The 17,984-nt window shown below is 38.1% G+C and overlaps 1 protein-coding gene across 5 annotated transcripts in view; it reads right to left on the reverse strand.

The window, feature by feature from the left end:
- The window catches only part of ABCA9 (ATP binding cassette subfamily A member 9), a 67,362-nt gene that overhangs the window by 14,936 nt on the left and 34,442 nt on the right, over nt 1–17,984 (reverse strand). For 4 of the 5 annotated variants that reach the window (XR_004280688.1, XM_032321802.1, XM_032321798.1 and 1 more), the window contains 8 exons: nt 17,568–17,766; nt 15,561–15,727; nt 14,783–14,916; nt 12,172–12,309; nt 8,756–8,863; nt 5,787–5,960; nt 5,281–5,394; nt 2,299–2,418 (listed from right to left, as the gene is read on the reverse strand). Coding sequence is in view for 4 of the 5 variants with exons in the window: in XM_032321802.1 (XP_032177693.1) it covers nt 2,299–2,418; nt 5,281–5,394; nt 5,787–5,960; nt 8,756–8,863; nt 12,172–12,309; nt 14,783–14,916; nt 15,561–15,727; nt 17,568–17,766 (1,154 nt within the window). In the remaining variant the exon portion in view is untranslated. The remainder of the gene's footprint in view (nt 1–2,298; nt 2,419–5,280; nt 5,395–5,786; nt 5,961–8,755; nt 8,864–12,171; nt 12,310–14,782; nt 14,917–15,560; nt 15,728–17,567; nt 17,767–17,984) is intronic. The other variant, XM_032321800.1, reaches the window with a different exon arrangement.

The raw sequence follows: 17,984 nt of genomic DNA on the forward strand, positions 1-17,984 counted from the left end.
CCTCTTCCCCTGCACTGGACTAGAGGCTCAGAAGCTCTTAGAGCACTGGGAGTTGGCAGAATTTGCCTTGCTAGGAAAAACCTGGGTGGTGCTGGAAGGATCCATTGAAGCCACAGGCAAGATTTATTTTAAGACAAACCCTTTCCTCTAACTTTTACCTGCCTTTCTTTCTAAATCTGTGCTCCTTCCCTAAGAACCATTACATAGCTCGTCCCTTGCCCCATCCACTCTTAAGAATAACCATGGCAATCACTCATGCTACAAAGCTTTTCACCTACAGCACGGTTTTCATTAGATTTACAACACACATGTGTATTATCAATACACATAATATCCACACACAACATGGAAATGCATGATTCTCATCAGATTCACGATACATTTTGAAACATCCCCCGACTTCTTAGTAAATAAAGACTAAAGAGCCAATTTTGCTTCTTGAACTTCATTTCCCAGGACTTTTTTCTGAGCAATGGCGAGCTGACTTAGTAAATCTCTATCATAGCCATCCGTCTCTATCATAGCCATCTAGAAAAGATGATTGTGTAGTTCTCCTTGAGTGGTTTGCCAGGACCCTGGTATTATTTCAAACGATCTTATTCTCCTTCGTGACTTGGTCACCCGCTTCCGAACACTGTACTACACCCAAAATCAACTTTAAGCCCCCTGATCTTTGCCCTCTCTACCATATTTTATTTTTTCAGCTTTGTCACTCTACTCTCCTTACTTCATAATCTGGAGTTGGTGACCCTCCAATCCACCAACCCCACCACTGTCTCACTGTCCATAAACCCCCTCATTTCCTTAACTTCATCATTCTGCTAAGAATCCATGGTCTGTTGCTACAATCCCTCCTTATATGGAACCACTGCTCCGTTATCCTTTTCTTTGTCAGACTCCCTTGGCAAAACACTAACCCTGATTGAATGTAACTCCACCTGCCCTGAACGGTATCTGGGAAGGAGACTATGATAAGAAAAACTATCAGCTTTGCTGACTGCACTTGGAAATTAGGACTTTTAGCACTGCCTGTCAATTCTTCTGACCTGTTCACCTCACTCTAAGTTAAAAACGTCATCTCTTTCCATAAGAAAGGAGGATCATCAGAAGAGAAATCATGCATCTTATTACCATCCAAGCCACTAAACTATTTGCCTCTGGCTATGGTTTTGATAAAGAGATAGAATGCTTCTGCTATGCTGGAAAGCAACCTCTCTGCTTGGGCACTATACCACATATATATATATTTTTTCCCTCAGCTATTCAAGGAGTCAGACTTCTTAGGTAGTTCATGTCTCTCTTTTCATCAGAAATTTCTCTCTTATAAGCATGTTATCTCCCTTCTTAAACAGAAAAGTATTCTTGTCATTCATCTACTTTCCCATCTCTGTTATTCTTTTCAGCAACACTAGAAATAGGTGTCTCTACCCCTGCATTACCTTCTCATCTCACAGTATCTACTAAGCTCACTCTAGTTAGATTTGGTGTTCACCCTTCCCTTGAATTCTATCTGGTTAATATCCCCAATGACTTCTATGTGGTCTCCATCCAGTGGTCTCTTCCCAGTCATCAACTTTCTAGACCTCTTGTTTGACGGTTGAATCACTCTCTTCTGCCTAAAATATTCTTTATTGCCACCCGGAACATATCTGCCCATACAGACACTTTAAGTGTTTAAGGAGAGTTTCTGAGAAGACATTCTGGTGCACAACCATTCTTCACTTTTTCTCCTACCTCATGGTCTTCTCCTCAACCTGACTTGCTGACTCTTTGGACCAATCTTTAAAGTTTGGAGTCAAGGCCAAATCTTTGGCCCACTTTTTATTCTAACTGTATTTGTTCTGTAGGTTATATTATCTAGTGCCATGGTTTTAGATATCATTTACGTGCTGATGCGTGTCGAGCAACCACAAGCAGGATTTCAGATTCATACATCCTGCTGGCTACTTGGCATTTTCCACTGTATGCCCATTAAGAAACTTAAAACCAGTATGTCCAAAATTAACAGAAAAAGAACAGCTCATTAGCCTCCCAGTAGGGTCATTTGTTCCCAAGAGAGAGGGTTATCATGAGAACTATAAAATTCCACCACTGCAAAGATGCCTTTGACCTTCATGAACCAAGGCAGAGCTTCTTATTAAATAACGTGACTCCTGCTTTTGGTAAAAGAACGATCTTTCCAAAGACAGAGACTTCGAAATTTGTAGATAAGGACTCCACCAGCATTTTTACAGTATTCTAGGCTATCTCCAGTGGCTGCACACTTCATGACCCAAGGATAGGCATAAAATTACTTACCTCAGAGAAAATGAACAGCGAACCAATCAGTGAGAAAGGTGGTATTAATATAGTGCAGAGAAATAACCCTAGAAATCCATATTCATTTATATCTGTAGCAACTATTGTAAAGATGGTGATCTAAAAGAAAAAAAAAAAGTGCAGCTTAATTTCACGAATGTGTAAAAAAATCTGAATTTTAGGATGTTTTCCAAGAGGGTGGGAATTCATCTTGTAATTGTTCTTATTTTCAGCTTTCCCTCACAAGGCAGTATTACCACCATTTTTTTTCTTTGCAGCACAAGATTGTGTCAGAATTCTGTATTTGACTGATTATGATATTTTTAAGACACAACAGGGCTCTCAAATTCAAAGTGCTTGCAAATTATTTGGAGTTCTTGCTGAAATTCATATTCTGACAAGAGGAATCTTTTTCACACATTGCTTAGTCTTTTCCTTTTGTTTCATTTCACAGGAGATCACAGACATCTGTTTGGATTCAAACATATCAGTATTCATTTTCACAGCTGCATAGTATTTCTTTGAAGGGATGTGCAAGAATTCAACAATTTTGCCTTCAGAAAACATGTTGTTCCAATTTCCCTGCTCCTATAAATAATGGTCTACCTAAATCCTTATCTATTGGCACTCTTTATCTTTATTTTTTAAAGATTTATTTATTTTGTTTTAGAGAGAAAGAGTGTGAGCACAAGTGGGAGGGGCAGAGGGAGAGGGAGAGAGAATCCTCAAGCAGACTCACACTGAGCATAGAGCTAGACATGGGGCTCAATCTCACAGCCCTGAGGTCATAACCTGAGCTGAAACCAAGAGTCTGGTGCCTCACTGACTGTGCCCTCCCAGTTGCTCCAACACTCTTAGTCTTTTAGGAAAGATTCTGAGAAGTGTAAATGCAGGTTAAGATTTATGTGGATTCACATTGTCAACAGTTACTAACAGATTATTTTTCAAAAAGATGGTGACAGTCTATGCTCTTACAAACAGGGATGGGTGTGTATGTTAAACCTCCTCACGCACACTGGGTGCTTTAATTAATTACTGTAGGTGTCCTTATTTTATTGCTGATATTAGGTGAATAGCTGCATAAGTTTACTATGTCCTATAATATTTGTCATTGGTTTTTAGTAATTTGTCCTTCCTATGATTATACTTTTTACTGGACATTTTTAAAGGAATGGTATGGTGTTTTCTTAACTGATGGAATTTTCCTCTGTTACTTTGATAGCTCCTAATAGTGGATCATCATTGTAATCTGAAATAAATCATACTGAACTAGTCTTCTTTTAATTTACTTCTGCTTTGTCATCTTTTTATATAGAGAACTGTCTTTGATTTTCCAAATTAATTTATCAATGATTTTTTTTTTACTCTCTCTTTCTTAGGATTTGTACTAAAGTTATGTTCACTTTATAAAAGGAAATATTACACTTTGTGAATTATATATATATCTTAAGTATATATAAATATTTATATATTATATGTAAATATATATTTTTATATATATTTATGATTCCCAAAGTTATTCAACTTTATGCATGTTTAACAGAATTCAGTGTTCCCTACCATTAGTTTTATAGCATTTTAAATTTTCTTAAATTATTTTTATTTATTTATTATTTAATTTAATTTTTTTTTCAGTGTTCCATCATTCATTGTTCATGCACCACACCCAGTGCTCCATGCAATACATGCACTCCTTAATACCCACGACCAGGTTTACCCAACCCCCCACCCCTCTCCCCTCCAAAACCCTCAGTTTGTTTCTCAGAGTCCAAAGTCTCTCATGGTTTGTCTCCCCCTCCAATTAGTTTAATCCTTAAATGGTTCTCCTTCCCCCACCCTGCTTTTTGAGATATAATTGACATATTCCACTGCGTAAGTTTAAAATGTACAATGTGATCATTTGATACACATATACACTGCGAAACAATTACCAAAATAAGGTTAGTTAACACACCCCTATCCTTACATAGTTACCTTTTTTGTTGTTGTAACAATGAGAACACTTAAGATCTACTCTCTTAGCAACTTGCAAGTGTATAATACAGTATTGTTAACTATCATCATCACGCTGTACGTTAGATCCCAACAACTTCTTCGTCTAATAACTTAAAGTTTATACCCATTGACCAACATCTCCCCATTTCCCTCACCCACAGCCCCTGGTAATCAGCATTCCTTTCTGTTTTGATAAGGATGGTGTTTTAGATTCCACACGTACATGAGATCACACAGTATTTGTCTTTTTCTGTCTGATTTATTTCCCTTAGCCTGATCTCCTCAAGGTTAATCCTACAAGGGGCAGCATTTCCTTCTTTTTATGGCTGGATAATACTCCATTGTATGTATATACTACATTTTAATCTATTCATCGGTCAGTGGACAATTAGGTTGTTTCCAATAAACATGGGGAGCACACATCTCTAAGAGATAATGATTTCATTTCCTTCAGATAGATACCCAGAGGTACATACCTGGATCATACAGTAATTCTATTTTTTTTAATTTTTGAGGAACCTCCATATTTTTTGCATAGTAGGTTGCACCACTTTACAATCCCAGTAACAGTGTAAAGTATTCCCTCTTCTCCACATCCTTGAGAGCATTTCTTATCTTTTATGTTTTTCTTAATAGCCTAACAGGTGTGAGGTGATATCTCATTGGGGTTTTGATCTGCATTTTCCTGATGATGAGTCATTGAGCTTGTTTTCACCTACCTGTTACTATTATTATTATTATTATTATGTTATTGAGTTATACAATTTGCTTACATATTTTAGATACTAACCCTTTACCAGATACATGGTTTATAAATATTTTCACCATTTCATAGGCTTCCCTGTCATTTTATTGATTGCTTTGCTCTGCAGAAGCTTTTTAGTTTGACACTGTCCTTCTTTTGGATTGTGCCTTTAAAATACATATTCTTAAAATTATTTAAAAATGATTTAAAAATCAAATAATATGTATTATGTGCATACTTACAATTAAGAAGAAAAATGACCAAATACCACTATTTTTTCTCCTATTGCGAAAAATGAATGAAATCACGTATGTCAAGAAAACCAGAGATGAGACATATCCAATACTACACAAGATCTGAAAATAGAAATATTAAGGTTGGATAAGGTAAAACCAAACCTAGGAAAGCATTCATACCAAAACCTCAACTTTCCAAACTATGCTATAGCAAAGGTAATTTGAAATTCTTTAATTTAAGATTAATAATGTCATTGCAGGAGTGCCTTGGTGGCTCAGTGGGTTAAAGCCTCTGCCTTTGGCTCAGGTCATCATCCCAGGGTTCTGGGATCGAGCCCTGCATCAGGCTCTTGCTCAGCGGGGAGCCTGCTTCCCCCCTCTCTCTTTCTGCCTGCCTCTCTGTCTACTTGTGATCTCTGTCAAATAAATAAATAAAATCTTTAAAAAAAAATAATGTCATTGCATTCATGAAATATAGTCTAATAAAACTATCTATAATTTTTGCCACTTACCTGAACTAACAGGTTTTGAATTATATATATAATCTCATCTGGGCTAAAAACGTAATCCATTATTTGCATCAGAAGGAGGATCAAGAAGTAGAGGGGAATATCCACCAGCGCCTGGCCAAACCAGTAAGCAGAAGGATAGAGGCCTGAAATCCGTAGCTGGGAGTAAGCTTTTCTCTGGGAAAGAAAAGGAAGAATCATCAAAAGTGCTGAGTAGCTGAGGCTTGAGAAACTGCAAATATGTGGTCACATAATCATTCATTTTTGTGTGTGTGTCCCTTTCATGTATTATATTGATACAGTAAATGACACCATTACTGGCCACACTCCTCCTTTTCAGAAGATCAGTGGTGCTCCAAATTGCATGGTGACCTCATTGTCCAAAGGAGAAATGCACCAACAAAACCAGCCCACATTCTGTCACGGAATGACTGGACATTGCCTCATTAAGATGCCTGTTCTTTTCTTTGCAAAGCTACTCTTCCTTTGGACACTAATGGAGACTTGTAAATTGTACAAAGATTCCAGAGATGTAGGTCTACAAATTCTCTGTAAGATTTTTCAAATTTGTGCTGGGTATAAACAGTCCTCTTATAATTGGCATTTTATTTTAGGTCTAAGAAATGATCTTCTAACAAGTCAATTTTATTACTATCTTTTTAGGTTGGCATAAGATGTCTGTTAAAACTAATAAGATAAAAATAAGACACTTATTGTCTTGAAGTAAAGCACATTTTTCATTATTATGTATAAAAACTAGTAAGTAGATTTTGATATTGTGACCCGCTCTAAGTTATATGTTGCAGGGATTGTCTTAACACAAGGCTTAAAATATTACTTGAACTTTAACAGAAGCACAAAAGCAATGAAAATTTTAAATCGTAAACGGAGTCTATATAAAGACATTCTTTAGGAAAAAAGTTAGAATGGAGATAAATATTCTGGAAAAGGAAGTGTACCTGGAAAAAAATCAGGAAAGAGAATGATAGCTAGGATGCGTTAGAGAGCTGGACTTTTTCTCTTCATTAATATGTTCAATATATGTTTACTGAGCACACCATGTGCTTTGTGTTGGTCATGGGGCTCTGGTGGAGGTCAAGTTGCAGTGGCCAAAAGAGAAAAAGGTGATATGGAAATAGGCGTAGTGATAGCTACATAATTAAAATTGTGAAAACTAAAATTTAAGAAGTAAAAGTAGAAGTGTTAAGATAAGGGTCATAGGAGAGGTGAATTGTAATTAGGGGGTCTGTCAGAGAAGGGGGCCTGAGTGAGGGTCTAATGGTGAGTAGGAGTTGCACAGGTGACAGGGAACACAGCAGGCAGAGAGCATAGGAGAGAAGATCCGTAGTGGGTACAGTTGGCCCTCTCAAGAAACTGGAAAGAACCCAATTGGTTGGGCATAGTTATTGAGGTGATAGTGGCATCATATCAAAGTGGAGAGAGACATCTGGGTCTAGGTCATGCACTGTTTTTCAGGCTACAGAAAAGATTTCATTCTTGCTGCTTGGTTTGCCAAGAAACCAATGGAGAGACTTAGATGAGTGATCAACGTGGTCAGATGTGTGTGTTTAAGTACTTGTTCTGTCTCACTGGGGGGAGAATGGGTAAGGAGAAGACTAATGAGGCGCCATAGTAAGCATGTAAGGAGGCTGATGTGCTCACCCAGGAGAAAGATGATAATGGCTCTGACCAGGATGTTGTAGGAGAGATGGGGGAATGTGGGAAGATTTTAGATAGATTTCAGAAACAAATTCCATGACTTCATCATTAGCTGGCCATGGAGGCTAAAGAGAAAAAGGTATTAATATCATGGAGTTGCCAATTACATTTGGAGTTTAGATAAATATCTTTAAAAAAATTTAGTACAAATATGTTCCAATTGAATGAAGCTAAAATGCATCTTGAAAGGGGCTGTCTTTTTCAACAAGAAGCCAAAATTCTGGGATGAATTGGTTAGGACTGTTTCATTGAGGGTTAACTCCACCACCACCCTGAAGCAAAAACCATCACCAAGAGAGGCATTGTGATAATGTCAGAGGGTCATGGCTACCAATCAAAATCTCAGCGATAAACCAGATGAAAGCTGCCATTCCCTGTTAGCTGATGATACCTCTTCTCCTTTCCTTCCCGAGGTCTCACTGCTGTTTAAGAAGAATAGCATTTTCTTCATATTTGCCATCCTTTTATTAAAATGTGGGATGAGGGGTGCCTGGGTGGCTCAGTGGGTTAAAGCCTCAGCCTTCAGCTCAGGTCATGATCCTGGAGAGATCCTTAATCTCTCCATCTTTCCTCTGCAGGGAGCCTGCTTCCTCCCCTCTCTCTGCCTGCCTCTCTGCCTACTTGTGATCTCTGTCTGTCAAATAAATAAATAAAATCTTGAAGATGCCCTTCAGTGGACGAATGGATAAGGAAAATGTGGTCCATATACACTATGGACTATTATGCCTCCATCAGAAAGGATGAATACCCAACTTTTGTAGCAACATGGACGGGACTGGAAGAGATTATGCTGAGTAAAATAAGTCAAACAGAGAGAGTCAATTATCATATGGTTTCACTTATTTGTGGAGCATAACAAATAGCATGGAGGACAAGGGGAGATGGAGAGAAGGGAGTTGGGAGAAATTGGAAGGGGAGGTGAACCATGAGAGACTATGGACTCTGAAAAACAATCTGAGGGTTTTGAAGGGGCAGGGGGTGGGAGGTTGGGGGAACCAGGTGGTGGGTATTGGAGAGGGCACGGATTGCATGGAGCACTGGGTGTGGTGCAAAAACAATGAATACCGTTACACTCAAAAGAAATAAAAAATTTAAATAAATAAATAAATAAAATAATAAAATGCAGGATGATGCATTGTTTCAAGCATGTAAATTTGGAGTGTCCCCCCCTTCCATATACATATACAGTCATAGAGCAGAGAAGGGGTCTCTGAGTAATAAGAACATGCAAGGACTTTGTTAAATCTCCTTACTTTATAGTCACCGACGCTGCTCATTGCAATGTATGGAGTGAAACAGGCTGCCACCGGGATCCAGAAGAAGGAGTTACTCAGGTACCCATGCTCATAAGACATGTGCTCCTGAAATCATGCAGAACATGTGAGCTGCTGGCAATTGCACACACAGTTCTTTTGTGCTTAATCTTAACTAAGTCATTCAAATAGGTGAATTGGTGCTATGAAGAATGTGGGACAGCCCCCACCTCAACCCAAATCTCTGTAGCTTCCCAACAGCATGCAAGAGGCACTCAATAGTTCTCACAGTTCTTTCTGAAGAGGCACAGAGGTTAAGGCAGGGGTGGAAGAAGTTGTTAACTGCCTGCGTGATGGCCACATCAAGCAATGCACAAGGGAAAGGGGAGAGCTTGACAGTGAGTACCTCTCCATAGCAATCAAAGGGAAACTCTGCTCAGCATCATCCAGTTCATCTTCATCTACACAAGGAACTGAGGTCAAAGCTAAACACTACCCAAGACAATCACACTGGTCACCTAGGCTGTGGTGGCCATGTACATAGAAGCTACAGGGAGCAGATACAACTAGAGAAAGCAAGATGTCTCCAGAGCACCATTTCTTCCTTTCTTAATCTCTCCATCTTTCTTCTCTGTTTCCAACCCCAGCAGGGGAGAAAAAAAGGGGTGAGGAGTCCAGAGCAAGGTCACTCTCTTCTTTCCACTCCAAGATGTTAGACTAGAAAAGAGGGGAAAGGGCAAAGCCCACCACTGCCCACCCACCCACTTCACCCCTGCTGTAAGACCACAAACTGAGCCTGCAGTGTTTGAATTGGATAGGAAATTGAAGTTTTGAACAGCACTGGAATAATTCTTAATAACAGTGAGTGACCAGGATGCTGTAGAGGATGCCTACAGTGTCACTTCAAGATGGCGAAGGGAGATTCAAGATGGCGCCATGATGGAGATGCACGCCCTCCCCCCACTGAGAAGATTCTGACTCCGGATATGAGCAGGGCTGGTAAGCTACATTTTAAATAAGGACTGCTTCTAGTTCAATTTCAGCCCGTCTGCTGATCTAGTCAAAGCTGAACCTTCTTTAATGGAAACCCAGTGTACTCCCAAGAAAAATAACACAAATAGCAATGGTGATAATGAGAGCAATTTATTGAGTGCCTGTGGTTTCCTATGCTTATGTGCCGTCCTGCTCATCTTTAACTCAGTCCGCTGCACCTTGTGCTCACATTGCCTTATTTGCATCATAAGAAAACTTTGTGATGACGTTTTCATCTGTATTTTTTTTTTCTTGTGGATTGTTGAACCAAGGGCTATAGAAGGTTAAGTTGTTGAGACAGCCACTTGTCTGGCCTTTCAGACTCTGGCTGTTTCAGTGAGGTCCCATTACCTACTGCCACAGGTGGTGACAGATCTAAGAAGCTGTCAGTTCTTTTTCCCCAACTATTTGTCTTTTCTACTCTTCCACTGACCCCAAGTCATCCAATCCAGGTTATAATGTTACATAATCATCGCTAGATAATGTGTCTATATATATATGTGTGTGTGTGTATCAACCCATAAATGTAAACAACATGTGTGTAAAACATAACACTTATTCAAGAACAAGTTCACAAGTTATTTCTGCATTTCAAGTGTCTTCTTGAAAACTTAAAGTTCAGGATAAGTGAGATAATATCATATTGACTTCAGGTGCGCCTGGGTGATACAGTCAGTTAAGCCATCTGACTCTCTCTCTCTCTCTCTTTTTTTTTTTTTTTTTTTTTTGCGGACAAAACCTTTTATTAGTTTATTTACAGGCCTTATCAGTGCTCCTGGTAGTATCATTAAAAGACCATTTTACCTAACTTAGAAAATGCCCATCTTTTCAACTGTAGTCATTTCCTAGTGCCTATGGCTGCTATAGTATGCATTTCACTCAGCATTGTTTGCCTACCAGGTTGTCCTCTGCTTTTTGCCTTAATTCCAAGTTGCCTGATGAATTTCCCTTTCATTAAGAAAAAAGCCTACTCAGAGAACTAAGTTCAAATGGTCAAGATTCAGTTTTTTTTTATCAAATGCACCAGTGCTGAGATTTGCCAGCTATCTAATGCCAAAAATTAGATGGTTATCACCCAAATACTATTAATTTATCTATTACTCTATGCTATTATAAAATCATCACAGTAATCTTTAAAGATCTTTTTTCATCCTGTTCATTACTTCCAACTATCATTCAATATTCTGTTTTTGAAATGACACTTGGAAAAACCTCCAAAATAACTTCAAACTAAAAAAAAGCTTACCCTACCCTCCAGTCCAAAGCCGTGGACAAGAAGGCAGCTGGAGCTGGCAAGGTCACCAAGTCTGCCCAGAAAGCTCAGAAGGCAAAATGAATATTATCCCCAATACCTGCCACCCCAGTCTTAATCAGTGGTGGAGGAACAGTCTCAGAACTGTTTGTGTCAATTGGCCATTTAAGTTTAATGGTAAAAGACTGGTTAATGATAACTACATTGTAAAACCTTCAGAAGGAAAGGAGAAAGTTTTGTGGACCATTTTGTGTGTGTGTGTGTGTGTGTGTGTGGCAGTTTTAAGTTATTAGTTTTTAAAATCAGTACTTTGTAATGGAAACAACTTGACCAAAAATCTGTCACAGAATTTTGAGACCCATTAAAACAAAAGTTTAATGAGAAATCTGTGTTTTCTTTTGGTCAACACTGTAACCTTGTACTATTAAGTAAAAAGGTAAGTTGCACAGATCCTGTTTCTAATGTTATAATACGCTGAAACTGAAATTTGGGGTAACATTTTTTTCTTGGGTGGGATCTTGGAGTTTTCACTTTGTCTAAGGGAAGGAAATGGTTAAGTACATAGTAAAAAGCTACGGGAAAAAGGTCGTTTAGTGCAACACAATTTACATAAGCAAAGAATGACCACAAGACAGTCTGTACTATAAACAGGTTAAATTCTCTAATACCAAAGTTAATGTGTTGCATATAAACTTTTATCATGAGGGAGTAAACTTGATTCATTGTCACATTTTAATTTCCCACTTACTGGAATGTTTAATGTCCCATTTATAAATATTGTAAAGTAGTTTAAAGTACCTAAAACAGGCATTTGGTGACATTCTTAAAGGTAGAGTTAATTTTTCCTCTAGATTTTAGAAGAAAGTCTAGAAGTTTTCTACGGTCACGTAAGAACTAGAAATCCACTTAAAATAGGAATTTTCATCTTTAGAAGAGCAAGTTTGGGGTGAAGAGGGAACTGGAGATTAAATTAAGCCCAGTTTGAAGAAGCATCTGACGCTTGAATTGGCTCAGGTCGTGATCTCAGTTGTGGGATGGAACCCTGCATGAGCCCAAGCTGGGCGTGGAACCTGCTTAAGATTCTCTCTAACCCTCTCCCTTTGCCCCTCCCCCTCTGAAAAATCATACTTACTTCGAAATATGTGCTTCTATCAGTCTGAATGCGTTCTGAAGAATTAAAAATTCCAAGTAGCCCATTGCTGATGATATCCATGACAACAGGAAAGCAATTCAGCCTTTTGGTATTACATGCTATTGAGAATCTGTAATCCTAAAATATAATAAATGTACATTCTAAGCCCTCAGGAAGCAAATACAAAATTTAATGAAAGAATATGGTAGAAAATCATTCAAATTTTTGACAAATCAGGAAGGCTAAAGCATTGAATGTGATTAATATCACCATCACTCATATTACTTGATTAATTCCCGATATACAGCAAGGAATTCAGTATTTTGCTCTTGACTGACCATAGCAGCGGACAGGTGGCTCTTTCTGCCTAAATGGTCACAAAATGAAATGCCTCAGATGACTTTTAGCAGCAATACCATAAAACTCCACAAAGCATTGTCCCTGTATCATGGCCGTAGGCTTCCTTTCAAAATGCAATACATGCATTTTATAAATTAAGAATGTGTGGATACTTAGAAGCAGAGAGCAGGCAGCTACTGTAATGAAAGCATAGGTTTTCACAAATACTGAGCTTGTAGTAGCAATGCTGCATGTAAAAATCTCCTTTAAGGGGCACCAGGGTGGCTCAGTGGGTTAAGCCTCTGCCTTTAGCTCATGTCATGATCTCAGGATCCTGGGATCAAGCCCCACATTGGGCTCTCTGCTGAGCAGGGAGCCTGCTTCCCCCCTCTTTCTGCCTGCCTCACTGCCAACTTGTGATCTCTCTCTCTGTCAAATAAATAAATAAAAATCTTTTAAAAATAATCTCCTTTAAAATGGCATTTTAAAATCATTTCACAGTATATGTAAGTCAAGTCATTATGCTGTACATCTTAAGCCTATACAGTGATGTATGTCAATTGTATCTTAATAAAGCTGGGGGAAAACATACAGTAAAAAAGTTACCTCTCTCTATGTACACATATACACACATATATCATAAATGATATATAGATACATATATATACCGTGATTACTTCTTGCCCAAATAAAAAGAATAAAAGTTATTATTTTTTCAATCACAAAAAAATCACATGGATTGTAGCTAATCTAATTACTTAAAGCAATGCTTATTGATCTTAAGAATGCTATTTTTTAACAACTATTTTTCTGAGCACACCAGAAACTAACCTGCTTACAATATACCAAGGACGAGTTTGATAAAAAGTAATTTCTAATTTTATTATGGGCACAGAAATTACTTCTGAAAATTAACTCTGATAAGTTGCATATGGTCAAGCTTTGCAACACTTACCTACAGTGGTTTACACATATAACACTTTTTTTTTTAAAGATTTTATTTATTTATTTGACAGAGATCACAAGTAGGCAGAGAGACACGCAGAGAGAGAGGGGGGAACAGGCTTCCTGCTCAGCAGAGAGCCCGAGGTGGGGCTCGATCCCAGGACCCTGGGATCATGACCTGAGCCAAAGGCAGAAGTTTTAACCCACTGAGCCACCCAGACACCCCACTGTCTTGTCATCTTTTTTCATTTGTCTACCACAGGGATCTCTCCCCAGACCCCCACGGGGCCTAGGTAGATCACATACATGGGTGAAGCAGCGTGGCGTTAGAGCAAGTTGGCAAGCCCAGGTCTAAAGCAAGTTTAGTCCAGCTCTAAACTGGGCAATTGTTTCTCAATTCCAGCTACCGACTGCCAGAATCAGCATATGGAAGGAATTTTTAAGAGAAGCAGAAAGTAAATTTTCATTAGAAATACACCAGTCTTAAATATTGCTAAATAAGACATTCCTTCTCAAACTTTGGTGAGCATAGGAATCTGCAGATTTTATTCAAGTGCAGTTACTCAGTAGGTCTGGAGTGGGAGCGGAGAGTCTGCATCTCTTTCTTTCTTTTTCTTTTTTCAACATCTGGCATGTAATTGTAATTAATTGATTAATTGATTTTATTGTTACTATGTTCAATTAGCCAACATATCATACATCATTAGTTTTTGATGTAGTGTTCAACGATTCACTAGTTGAGAATCTGCATATCTAACAAACTCTTACGGGATCCACTGTTGATTCACGAACTGCAAGTTGTAGGAAACAGAAAGTTTTTAATATCAAATAGCTGAATATAAATATTTATCTAAAGATTTGACCCATTTGTGTAGAGTTTAGCAGTCAAGACATGAACCTTTTTCCCCATAAGAAATATACAAAAATCTACTGTAAAAAAATTAAGAACTTTTTTTTTTTTGTAGTGGAGCTGAAGTTCATAATAGATATTAATCAGACTTATTCTTAGATGATTCATCAAAGAGTCATTTGAGTTAAAATCCAGTTGAGAATAAGATTTAAATTCATTATTAGAATGGAACAGAATTGATAATAAGGTTTAAATTCATTGTTAGTAATAGTGCAAATAATTTAATAAGGAATAAAATCAAATGACATTTAATTCTATCTTGTTATAATGGAGGCTATGGGCAAATATTTATACTCACAAATGAGAGATATCCCATCTGTTTGGGTTAAACTGACCTTTTATGTTCGTTGTTAGGTATTACTCAAATGGCCCTTGTATCCCATCATTGGTAAGATGCAAAATCAGAGCCCAACATACCTCGCCATCACCTGACACGGTGATAGCACCGTTGTACGATGGCTCATTTGGGCCACTTCTGGTTCCAAAGGCATCCACTTCCAAAGCTATGTTCTGTTGCCTCAGAGAATGTATAAAGTTATCAATACTTGACCCTACCATGAAGGTAAAAATCAAAAGAAGCAAGGGAAGTAAAACAACAGATAAGTAATAAGAAAAAAAAAATAAAAACCACCTAAACTAAACTAAGTGATGTCACCCAAAGCATACCATAATAAAGATTGTCTAAGGATTTCCTTAGAAAGGCAGCATTGATACTGTGATAGGAAATTCTGATATCAAAGACAGGACAAGATGACTTGCCCTCGAGCCTAGCCACTTGCATATAATTTTTGTTAATGTAAAAATACTATTTTAACATAAACATTATAATCCTTAAAGATATTAATCTTCTATTTTCTTAGAAATTTGGAACAGATTTTTTTTCAGCCCTCAAGAATGCATAGAACTTTTTAAAAATGTTGTGGAAAGACCTCAATGATCACTCAATGATTTATCTTACTAAATCCCCTTTTGTTGCTCGGTGCAATAAACTTCAGGATTTAAGTGATCTTGTAGGATGTGTTTCTAAAATAAACTCCCCAACCTTGAATTTTTCATTTTTTAAATTAATTTCCTATTTAGCCTCATAGGTGTTCTAAAACATGTAGAATTTTTTTCTGCCCCCTCATGGTTTATGTTGTCTGGGGAATCTCTCAAGAAGAACAAAGCTGGAAAATTACATTTGCTTCATGTTTACCTGTTTTATTGATGACCAGTAAGTGGGTCAGAGGAGCTTGAGGCGGTTGTCCCGGTGAGAGGAAGTACATATCAGGAGTCAGTCCCCAAGAATAACTTTTTTGGTATAACTCATAGAATAGATGCTCTAAAAGCTGAGGGCAAAAGCTGATGCCAAGAAGTAATAATCTACATGGAGGAAAATGTAAAAGAAAAAAAAATTCATCTATAGCAATGTTTATAGATTTTTAAGTTTGAGTAGATAGTGGATATTTAAATAGAAATAAATTCTAAACACTAAGCAAATATAGGAATCATGTTTCTCCCCACCCCCACCCGTTTCTTTTTTCCAAAACGAAATGGTTCCTCTGTATCTATGCTTGGTCTTTCTATCTCTCTAATGGCTCTCCCCCACTCCCCTGCCCTGTCCATTTTGGACATGTCACTCAAGCTCATGAGGTTGGCTGGGTAGGACTCAAATCTCTCTCCAATTCCCACTTCTTTCCTCTGTTTACATCTTGCATTTCTTCCTTTTTCTAGACCACTGCACACTGGCATACCACCAACACTCAGACGTACTACATTCATGCGTTTCCCCTCCTGTTTCCAATTTGTATAAATTACAACATTTTCTCATTTATTCAAGTTCCAAGGGCCATTTTCCACTAATCTGTCTCCTTTAAGTCCCTTTTCCGAATAGCTGAAAATTTCCATCATATCATCATTATTAGGTGCCTAAAAACCTTTTCTCTTCCACTTTCTAAGTTAGGACCTTAATTTTCTCCTTCCTGACCTCTTTCAATATTGTCCTCAATGACTGTTTTCTTGGTCTCTAGAGTCTACTATTTCCAAGCCATTTTTGCACTGTTGCCCAATTAAGTGCAATTGGCAATCTGTTTATTTTGTTTGTTTGTTTGTTTGTTTTGGAGAGAGTGTGAGAGTGAGCAAAAGTGAGGGGAAGGACAGAGGAAGAGAGAGAGCAATCCCCAAGCAGACCCCCTTCCGAGGGCAGTGTCTAACACAGGGCTGAATCTCATGACCTTGAGATCATGACCTGAGCTGAAATCTGGAGTCAGATGCCCAGCGGGCTGAGCCACCCAGAGCCTCCCCAGCAATCTGTGCTAATTATGTCAATCATCTTTTCAAATAAAAAATAAATTTTCAATACTTGCTTTCTAGTCACAATGCCCAAACTCTTCAACTGTATGAAATACATTATCATAATTATTTTTTAGGGGCACCTGGGTGCCTCAGAGGGTTAAGCCTCTGCCTTTGGCTCAGGTTATGATCTCAGGGTCCTGGGATCGAGCCCCACATCAGGCTCCCTGGTTAACTGTTACATTTTCCTACACCAGATTCCATTTCTCACACACACACAAAATCACAAGATGATTTTTCTGATGCCCATATTGGAACCTAATCTTTTGCATACTAAATGTTCTGGTCGACAATATTGTCTAATTTTATGTTATGGTTTTTAGTATACTTCGAATCGCCTTCATGAGCCAAATCTCATGTCTGATTTATATTGGTAAGTGTTATACAGATATTTAACATAGAATGTTAGGCAGAAATGCTAGCAAGTATTTTTTAATGAATGAGTCCTGGCTGGAGATCAGGGTTTTTGCAAGGAGGTATTGCTTCATGAAGGACCCGAAGCTATAGGGAAATGTGTGGACCATGAAGCAGGTTCCTGAGGATGGATACAGGCTCAGATACAGCCTGGCACAGAGCTGTGTGGGCAAAAAGGAAGTTCTGGGGATGGGACCCGAGTGCTAACTTCCATGCTTCAGAAAAATGATTTCAACCCTTCGATAAGAGCAGATTCTGTGTGGAATTAAAAGAAAAAGCCCAAGCTTTACCAGGGTTAGTTATATACCCACCCAAGCAATTAGAAATTATTTTCTGTGTTAAAAAAAAATGACCATATGCAATTGCTGTGCTTTATCTTGGAGGTGTGTTTGTTTTTTCCCCTTGCATTTATTTCGAGAGCACTGACCCAACATATCTGAAACACCTGGGTACTCACATGGTCAACAGGGTTTTTTTTTCATTCTTTAACTTGAGGAAGCGAACTTTTGCTACTGCAGAGAGCTGTTGTCTCCAGAGAGCCATGCCCCGGATGGATTTCTTTGTTTCCTTAAAGGAAGACAAAACTTGTTCCAGCTCAACAAGGTTTCCTGTGTCTTTTGTCCTATTACTTTGTAACTCTCCCCAAATTTCATCATCTATAAAACATAAAATAGATAATTTATAAGGTGTCATTTTAGATGCGTATTACTTAGATTTCTCGATGACCGTCTTTCCACCAAGTGGTGTTGGTGAAGAGAATCTTGGGCAAGGAGATGCTAATAAATGAATTCGTGGCATTATGAGAATAACCACTAAAGTAAAGGAAACAAAGCAAAAAAAAAAAAAAAAGCAAAATACAAGAAGAAAAACTAAT

This window comes from Mustela erminea, chromosome 18 (genome assembly GCF_009829155.1).
Source record: "Mustela erminea isolate mMusErm1 chromosome 18, mMusErm1.Pri, whole genome shotgun sequence".
Taxonomy (NCBI): domain Eukaryota; kingdom Metazoa; phylum Chordata; class Mammalia; order Carnivora; family Mustelidae; genus Mustela; species Mustela erminea.